This window comes from Malus domestica, chromosome 02 (assembly GCF_042453785.1).
Source record: "Malus domestica chromosome 02, GDT2T_hap1".
NCBI classification, from domain to species: Eukaryota; Viridiplantae; Streptophyta; class Magnoliopsida; order Rosales; family Rosaceae; genus Malus; species Malus domestica.
The window spans coordinates 20,851,413-20,861,023 of record NC_091662.1 but is presented as its reverse complement, the minus strand read 5'-3'; the positions used below and the strand labels follow the sequence as shown (position 1 = coordinate 20,861,023).

The 9,611-nt window shown below is 35.2% G+C and overlaps 1 protein-coding gene across 1 annotated transcript; it reads right to left on the bottom strand.

Annotated features, from left to right (window-relative positions):
* Positions 1 to 3,832: 3,832 nt before the first annotated feature.
* Positions 3,833 to 6,671, bottom strand: LOC139193606 (axial regulator YABBY 1-like). Its single transcript, XM_070816986.1, has 7 exons — positions 6,195 to 6,671; positions 5,937 to 6,101; positions 5,541 to 5,679; positions 4,791 to 4,839; positions 4,537 to 4,612; positions 4,267 to 4,341; positions 3,833 to 4,092 (listed from the first exon to the last, which is right to left on the bottom strand). The coding sequence occupies exons 1-7, from the start codon at positions 6,312 to 6,314 to the stop codon at positions 4,021 to 4,023; spliced, it is 696 nt and encodes a 231-aa protein (XP_070673087.1). The 5' UTR covers positions 6,315 to 6,671; the 3' UTR covers positions 3,833 to 4,020.
* Between the last annotated feature and the right edge of the window lie 2,940 nt (positions 6,672 to 9,611).

The window sequence follows — 9,611 nt, the reverse complement described above, 5'->3', positions numbered from 1 at the left end:
CTGAGTGGCTTTTTTGTTAATAAAGAGAAAGGTGGTTAAAAGTATCCGAGTGGCAGTCTTGTAAATAAACTGAAATGTCTTATAAAACACTGTTCATATAAATAGTGCGATTTCCCCTCCTACTTTAGACTAAAGTAATATGATACTTGGCATTTGAGTTATTGTTTGAGCCTCAAATTCACATTTTCGGCCAATTTGAAGTCAGCCCAGAAAGGTGGCTGCAAACCTAGGCCCAATAAAGAGTTATTCAATCTAGTAGCAAGATGTTGATGGCTTGGTCAAGTTCCAGATGGGTAGGATTATTGGAGAGTCAGGATGGGTTTTGATAACATTCGAATAGAATTATTCTAAGGATCAAAACTTGTGGCTGACTGGACAAAGAATGAATCAGTCACATAATAAGTCTATATTCAGAGTTCTAGTCGAAGAAGGTGAGACTTGGCAACGAAAGAGTTTAGACCGAGAATAATTCTGAGCAAATTTAGAGAAGTTACAAGGAATTGGAATATTATTAAAATTTTACAACTCGGCACACAAGGCCATTACGATTTTTTTTTCCTCTAAGTACATGAGGATTTGCAATGTAGAAAGCCCTTTCAACTCAAAACACAAACACAAATGCTCTACGCGAAATCTTCCATAACCTTGAGAAACTTATCCTAACACCTCCGTCCGCACATATTCAGTTTGGTTGAATGTCACTGGGTTGACAAACCGGCAACATATTCAATCCGGTGGAGCATCGCTGGAGCCGTAGAGCTAATCGGCTTAGGAGTACTTTCAATTTGGTTAAACAAAACTAATCGGCTGTAGAACTAATCTAAGTCTCAACCAATGAAGAATTTTTTATTCTTTCATCAAAAGAGGTCACTTCATTAGCTTCCTCTGTAAAATAAGGTGTTCTATAAGGGGTTACTCACAATTACATTACAGAGTTTGGCATTCTGACGGTCGAACTAGATTCACTATAAAGACACTCATCTCCTTTGGGTATTTTTGCGCTTACAGCCTAATACTATTCGGCCCAATTATATTCTCACTAATATAGTTGAAGCTATAGAACCTGATGCAGAAGATCCTGAACTTCGCAATGAACTAAGTAACCTTGTCTTCGGGTTCTAAAACCCTAGGCTGAGAGTGTTCCTTCCTCGGCTGTAATCGATAAATAAAGAAGTTAGCTCGTAGCCCATTTGACTACACCACCACATCTACTTTACTTGCCCGACCAACCTCGGTCGTGAGTTGTCACACCAACATTCACAAAAAAGATATAGTTAGCTCAATAGTTGCTTGGCCTACACGCCACGTAAGCTTTGTATTTTTTTTGGGTCAACATTTTGGCACACCTAGTTTGACCACATTGCTAAAAATTGTGAAGTTCAAATGATGTTTCAATGTTCCAATTTGGCTCAATTGAGCCAACTGGACAAGATTAAAGTTCAACTAGAAAGAGTTCAACTAGAAAGACACATTGAAAAGAGAGAAGATTTTTTATGGAAATGAAGAGATGAGGAAATCCTTCTCTGAGATGTTAGAATGAATGCTCACATTACCTCACAAGAACAATGGATAAAAAAAGATAGAACCCATTTTAATCATGGTTAGATGATGAGCACTTTCCTTTTGTTCTTGGGTATAGATCAATTCCGTTTGGAGTATAGTTAGTTCAAAAGGATGGGGGACAATTTTCTGCTTTGCCCCAATCAAGCTTCGGTTCAAGAAGATTGTCAATTTGACCAAAGAAGTTAGGCTGTCTATTCGCTCGGCTGAGGCAGAACAGTTGGTCGGCTTAGAAGAAAAAGTTAGGCCTCCTTTTCTTTCGTTCGAAAGTAAAAATTTGGTTGGTTTAGAAGAAAAATTTTCTTAAACGAATTAAGAATTTGGCTCAAAAGCTGATTTTTCAAACATGGCCTCAGACACAAAAACCGTGTCAATTGATATGGTTATTGGAGATAAAGCTGATATGGAGCGATCCTGTTCGGATGAGTTGTTCAAATTAAAAGCCTTGATTTGTCAAGTAATTATGCTCGAGGGAGGGGGCATACTAGTTCAATGCATTTGGCAGTGGAGAATCGAAAATATTTGGCCTAGTCAAAAATATTTGGAGATGATACTTTACTCTACCTATAGCAAAATAAAAAAAGTTGAAAACGTTGGTATCAAAAGATCTTGACATCAAACGATGTTGGCTCGGAATAAAGCATCGTTGGCCTCCTCTTCATTATGGTTTGGCCATTTTTGTTTTCGTTTGCTAGGAAAATAATAACTTTTATTTTCTTAACAATTCGGTTGTTCATGCCGATGCATAAGAAAATCAGGGGGTGCAATTTTAATGGTCACCCATTTTAGTTGGTAGGCCGTTATGTGGACTAGTTAGTTACTTCGGCTGAAAAAGTTCATATTATTGTCTCGTCTAGAATCAATAAATTTCATTTGGCTGCACAAACTGATACTCCAAGAAAAATAGTTAAAGCTGCCAAACCTGGTGTAGAAGATCCTGAACTTCCCAATGAATTAAGTAACCTTGTCTTCAGGTTCTAGAACCCTAAGGTAAGAGTGTTCCTTTCTCGATCGTAGTCGCTAAGTTAAGAAGTTAGCAGTGGGTTAGACACCACCAACACATCTACTCTACTTACCGCATTCACAAGAAAGACCTCAATAGTTACTCGGCATGCGTGCCACATAAGCTTTGTACATTTTAGGGACAACAGTTATACATCATCTTACTTTGAAGAGCTAATATTGGTTTTTTTTTTTTTTTTTTTTTGAGATAAATATATAAATAGCTAAAAAATTTCTAAGATGTTTGAGGCTTGGCCCATTTTTTTATCAGTAGTTGCATACGTAGTTGGTGGAGCCTATATGCATAGCATGCTCATATCAAGGGTAAGCTAATTGACTAATCGCTATGAGTTCGCGTACTAACTATCCGTGTTCAGCTGCCCTGTGCCCTTGGGATGGAAGCAATATAAGATGGGTAGTGAAATCCACACGCACATTTTTACCTCTCACACATTTTTGTTAATTTTTGTTTATTAATTTTCTTCAATTCATTCAATTTAACGGCCGAAAATTGAAAAATGTGTGTGAGATGTAAAACTGGGTGTGTTGATAACACTCTATATATTCCTTCTAAGATAATAAAGACACACATCTCATTATTTTTGAAGATTCTAAGCAGAGTAAGCCTATAGTAATTAGAAGGTACAACAATATGTATAGTGCCAAAGCCTCATAGCACCATCTTTCTTTTTCATTTTTAATTTGAAGCCTCATAGCATTTAGGCTTCAAATGAAACAAAAGAGAGAACAATATTGGAAAGAAATTCGGAAATACTGGGTATCCAACTTGATGAAGTATATGTCTGTAATTGAAATCCAAATTTTGTCTGTTTTATAGTGGACTTGAAAATGCTTATAAACAGTAATTATAAAAATGGGTATAGATATATACTTTTTCTTTTGTTACAAGGAGGTCAGAAAAGCTAAACATTTCATGTATATAACCAAAAGTGTCATTGGAGCAGGAGTTTGTAAAAGAACCTAGCTATTTCTATTGCCAATTGGTATAGGATGGATGTTCACATTCTTCATGCACTCAAAGCACGTAGTTATTTATGTGTAGAGCCTAAAAGATCACGGGGCTCCCATATCATCCAATATATGTCCATTTCTCAAGTAAGGAGACGTGTTGAAAGTATAAATTTCTCATTAAAAACTAAAGATCGAACCTTGCAAGCACTTATAAAGAACTAGATCAGTCCACCTATTTTCAGTTGGTTTTACAGTGTTCCTAAAGTTTTCTTCACTCATTAACATGTCAACATGGGTCTTTGAACGGAATTGATTCTTGAGATATATATCTTCATCAAATTCTTCAATCGACGACTAGCTAGTAATATAACCATGCATCCAACCCAAGTTTTTAGAGATTAATAATAAGAAAGCTTAGGATATGAATAAGATTCCCTAGTACTATATAAAGTTGAGAGGCACGAAATAAGATAAACCCTAATCCTTTTAGTAGGGGGAGACACCCACATTGGCAGGAGTACTGAAAAATCCATCTTTCATGAGGACGTCATCTCCTTCCTGCAAAAACCCATTATACAAATTCATAAATTTCCAATTGAAATACCCTTCGAAACTTGTTTTTTTCATGTGCATTAATTTTCGTTGCAAGTGAATGAAAGAGGCGTAATAGCACTAGTTCAGTCACTAGGGTTTCCATCTAAGAAACTCAGAGCGATTAGGGTTGAGGTATACCTGCTGGCGGATGTTAGTTTTCTTCACGGGTTGATCAGGCAGAAGTCCGAAGTGGATGTGAGGGAAGTGGGCCCACTGAGAGAAAACAAAACAAATATACCCACAAAATTAACAAGTAACAAAAACATTCAAAACCTCTAAAAGTCAAAAGAACAACACAACCACTCTCATTAGGCATAGCAGGCTAGTTATCTGCATATATATGGTAGCTATGAAAAGTGAAACCCTAGCTGGTTAAAGTTGAAACCGAAGCTTATTATAAAAGCTTACATTCTTTGCAGCAGCACTAAAGGCCTCTCTGTGGCTTATATCAGGATTTCCAGCTTTAATACGTTGTATCTCCTCCCTGCAAAATATAAACAATTTCATAGTTATGCTTCGAAAGAAAGTATGTGTATATATATATATATATATAGAGAGAGAGAGAGAGAGAGAGAGAGAGAGTTAAGTAATTACAGCATAGACATTTATATATATAGAAAGCAATTAAGTGTAACTGTGTATTAGTTTATGTTATTACTCACTTGATAAAGCGGTTGTAGGCAGATGGCACTCTCTGTCTCTTCTCCGGAGCTGGACATCCAATGTAGACATTTCGCAGAGAGACAAAAGCAGACAGATGTACATTATAATCACTTCGCTGGCCTTTTTTTTCTTTGTGTTTCCTTTAATAGATAATTATGTGATACTACGTTTTAAAATTTTGATCCTCTCATATCACCACTTCTATTAATTCTGTACATTAGAATTAAGAACAAGCTAAAAGCAAGATGATCGAAGAAATATATATATATAGTGTTCATCTAAGGTTCTCTACATGGACCCTGATCAGATTTGAAATACTCAAAACTGTTTGAAGAATGCTAGAAAAGAAGAAATGTACGTATATTTGTGGATCTGAAGTGAGCATTAGTAGCGGCCACTACACTCAGAACTAAATCTGGAACAACATGAAAGAAGAAATGCACATGAAATAAATGTGTGCTAAAGATTCTTGCCTCTCACGGTCTCATACACACAAAACTAATTGGTAGAGACATTGGGAACTGTTAAAGAGTAAGCCCAAACATTCAAAAGTTAGCTTGGCTTTTCTTTTGGAACTTTTTTCTTGATTGGCAAAGAGTCTGCTGTTTACGAAAAAGTCCTTAATCAAAGTGATAGGGATTCAGAAAGAAAAGAAAAAAAATGTTCTACTACGCTAAAAGAGACTTAAACTAAAACATGAAAAGGTAGTGGTGTGCTTATAGTACAAAAAGAAGAAAAATATCACTCACGTCTGTTGACAACTGCAGGAGGCTTAGGTATCTCCTGGTGATGGTCAAAGCCTCCTCCCCGGATCGGCATGGCTGATTCATTTGTATAATTAGGCTGGTGATTTGTGATTGTGTTTGATGGGGTGTTCCGGATCTCCTCCTGTTTTATATATATATATACACACACACACACACACACACACATATATATATATATTTTATACATGATCCCATTAGAACATCAATATTTATAATACTTTTTCTGTGAGAAAAATGAAAATATTTGAGAGTTTAATTGAATAGCAGCTGCCTAACAAATTCTTACAAAATATGAGCATGAATTATACTAGTATGCAAATGTACAATTAGAACGAATCATATTTATATACATGTAATGAGCCAAAAAAGAAAACCTACAAGGAGATTGTGAGGAGTGGAGAAGAAATGATGTGGAAGGTGAAGTTGGTTATTATTATTAGGAGGCGGAAGAAGAAGGGCACGCATGTTGACGGAAAGAAGGTTGCTGCAGTGGCCACATCGAACAGTCACAGTCTTAAACAAACTGCTGCAAGGAACGCTCACCTACATACATAAACAAATAAATACACTTTTTAATACAATTAAAACCCAGGAAATTGATTGTTAAAGTAAGGTAAGAGTAAGATGAGCACGTACAGCAAGGACGGTGTCACAGAAGTTGCAATGGACATAACAGAGCTGATCGGTGGGAGAGAGGAGGTGTTGTTGTTGGTCCGGTGAATTAAAGACAGTGGATGAGGTTGCAGCTGAAGACATTCTTTCTTTCTAATTTCTAATGATAATGATGATCTGATGATGGTGATGATAGTGATTTTGTGATTTGATTGATGGGATTTTGACTGATCGATCTATCAGTGGGATTTTGATGATGTGTAGTAGACAGATTTTGGGTCTGATCTCACTGCTTGAGAATTGTTGATGATGAGTTACTATTAAGGAACGAGAAGAAAGAGAAAAGAAAGAGAGAGAGAGATGGCACTAATTATATAGTTGGGTTGGGGACCAGGTATATGGAACATCTACAGACTTAGAGAGTGTCGTTTTATTTAAGAAGTCATTCATCACTTAGTTTTTTTTGTATGTAAAATGTCTGTAGATCAATTCGAGTATGACAAGTTTGTATAAACTTTTCATTTTGTAATTTGCATGAGATATTTTGATAGGGTTGGATTATTACTTAACTATTGATTAACGTGCTTATTTTTTATTGGTGACACATCAAATGGTTTGCAAATGTAGTCTAAAATGATCTACTTAGCATTACTCATATATTGTTGTTAGAGTTATTACTCATGTTATTATTTGCTATGTGGATATATATATCAGCTATAGCTGATCATGTACATGTTTTTGGGTTCGTACAAGTTGTTGATATATCATAAGCAAGTAGGCCGCTGTACCAAGTTGTTTTTCTTTTTTCATGATCATATTTATAAAGATAAATAAATAAAAGATGAGAAAATTGTTTGGTTATCATTCCCAAAGGATGTGTGTGTGATAGAGAAAGAGACGGTGCAGAAGCGGCAGAGGTGGGGGAGAGGAAGAGAGAAAGGGACGTGTGCATGGGAGTGATTAGCTTTGGCTCATTCATCTGTTGTTTTCACACTTAAATATTTAAGAGAGAGAGGTTGTGATCAATTCACAGCCTTTAATTTGTCTCTCCTACTCCTCGGTTCTCTACAATTCCATATATTAATTTCCATTCTATCTATCAAATCAAATCTTATATTTTTCCGTCGACTGTACATGTTGTGTTAAAGTGTTAGCTCTTTAGTTACCGAGCACCTTCCTCTGCACCTATTTTCATTGGCTTTGTTTCTGTTCTCTCCTTGAAGGTCCAATCTAAGATTGCCAACTCAGACTTCGTTGGGATTGCAGTCTTCTCCTTCATATTGTTGGAATTTTATTCGGTCCACTGGGTACGTGTTCTATTTTAAAAACCGCGTTCCTCAGACTATATAACCTTAATTTGTATAAAATTATGTCAATTTCAAAGCTAGAAAACATGCATAGTATGATAGTGTCCTCGTACCAAATTTATAGTCAAGCAGCACTTAACAGTTCTTAAACCCTATCGCGGATGAGATTATGAGACTTGATTGAAAAATAGACAAGGAGGAGAAATTATAACATATATACATGAGGTAGGAATTTGTACATTTATCATCTGACATTGTGTCTAATATCTGATCTGTACATAAATACCACTTGGCATGGAGAAAACATTTCTACTAATGACCACCTTGGTTTTGTAAATTGTAACAATGTGCCACCTCTGTCAACTTCGAGAATTTATCATATAGCTAAATTTACCTTTTAATTTTACAAATGTTAGTTTATATAAAAACTATCAAATATTTCCAACAATTCACTTTAATAGACTTCAATACCTCCAAAGTTAATAACAACAAAACCCTCAATCCAAATACTACTAGATAAAATTATGGCAATTCCATCGGTTTATAAAAGAACCTGAATTCATTTCCATGAAAACATGATGTTTGACAATACCATCCACACCTCACAGCCTCATCCCCACCTCCTCAAGAAATCAGAAATATTTTTTTGTCGTGTTTATGTTTATGTTTATGTTTTTGCAATAAAAACTAGAATTTGTTTGTTTACACACAATTGTGATGACCTTTTGACAAAAGGTAGAGCTCCTGATAATTAGAGAACGGGTGGCAACTTGCCGCCGTTGCTCCCAATTAGCCAAACCCTCCTTCAACTTTGCCAATATTTATCCATTTGATTTGTTAGGTTTACATCGCATACCGAAAGTATAATACCAAGAATTAATTAATTTAATTTTTTTAAATGAAAATTTCAACACAACGTGAAGGAGAAAGGATAACCACATGCCAAAGGGGGAAGGGTTGCGATGGTAGGCGGTCCGGTGACAGGTAAGCAGTCTTGTTGTAAGTTTGAATGAAAAGGATTTCTAACGATTTTAGGTGCAGTGTATTTTATTTAAATTTTTAGAGCAGTTTAGGGCAGTTTGGTATATTTAAGCATGTTTTTGTCTATAATGGATAGTTTTTATAAAACCTGACATCTATGAAATTAGAGGGTAAATTTGAACTATATATGAGAAATTTTCGTCAACTTCCATCTATTGTTTTGCTAAAACATTTTCTCCAGGTGAGGGCCATGTGATAGGATTTAACAGAATAGTAGACAGAATTTGACGAAAGTTTCAGATTGCTACAAAAGTCAAAATTAATCATGTGGTTATTAGTAAAAATGTTATCTTCATGTAGTATGCGCAAATAGATAAAAAGTCAGGTGATAAATGTGAAAATTTCTCACACATAAACAGTAAAAGCCAACATATAATAAATAGAATATATAAATTCATAACATCACACACGAAATTTATAAAGATACTTAAATAGGTTCGAATTTATATGGACAAGATATATTAGTGCCTTTTCATAGTTGTTTTTTAGGAGAGTATATGGTCTTGTTTAGTCTATGTTAAATATGGTGTAATGCAGTACTTGATAATTTGTATTGGTGCAACACACTTCATATCTTCCTTCATTTGGGTGAGATCAATGCATGCTACTTGTAAAAAATTGTAAAAGGTTTGCAATTTAACTACTTGTAGACTATTATAATTGTTGTATATACCAACTAATGTATTAGCATAGAACAAAGCCATTTATGGGACGAAATAACTATCATTGCACATTTTTATAGCATTTCATATTTCTACTATCTGTTCACTGACATCATTATAAAACGCTATACAAGCAAAATAATGGCACTTTAAAAATGTTGTCCTTTCCATCTATATAATAGCATTCATGTACGCTATAATACATAAGTTTTTGATAGTGTTTCAAAAATGCTGGGGAAGAACCTGAGCTAGTATACTCACTTGTCATAGCGTTTTCTATAACGCTAGCTAGCTGTTATAGAGTTTTTGGCCGTGTAGTGTGGTTCAAAAAGAAAAGGTTGAAGTACACCGATATTTGATAAAAAGTTTCTTAATCGTTTTGAGTTCAGTTTTGGTTGCCTTCTTGTAGCTTTTCCTCTCTTCAAATCAAT

Bases quoted from the DNA above. Each gene is read 5' to 3' on its own strand.
- LOC139193606 (XM_070816986.1), bottom strand. From the start codon at position 6,314: ATGTCTTCAGCTGCAACCTCATCCACTGTCTTTAATTCACCGGACCAA. The intron at 5,680-5,936 runs GTAGGTTTTCTT...TATATAAAACAG, and splicing joins CCACTCCTCACAATCTCCTT to GAGGAGATCCGGAACACCCC. The intron at 4,840-5,540 runs GTGAGTGATATT...TTGGATGTCCAG, and splicing joins TCCTGCAGTTGTCAACAGAC to CTCCGGAGAAGAGACAGAGA.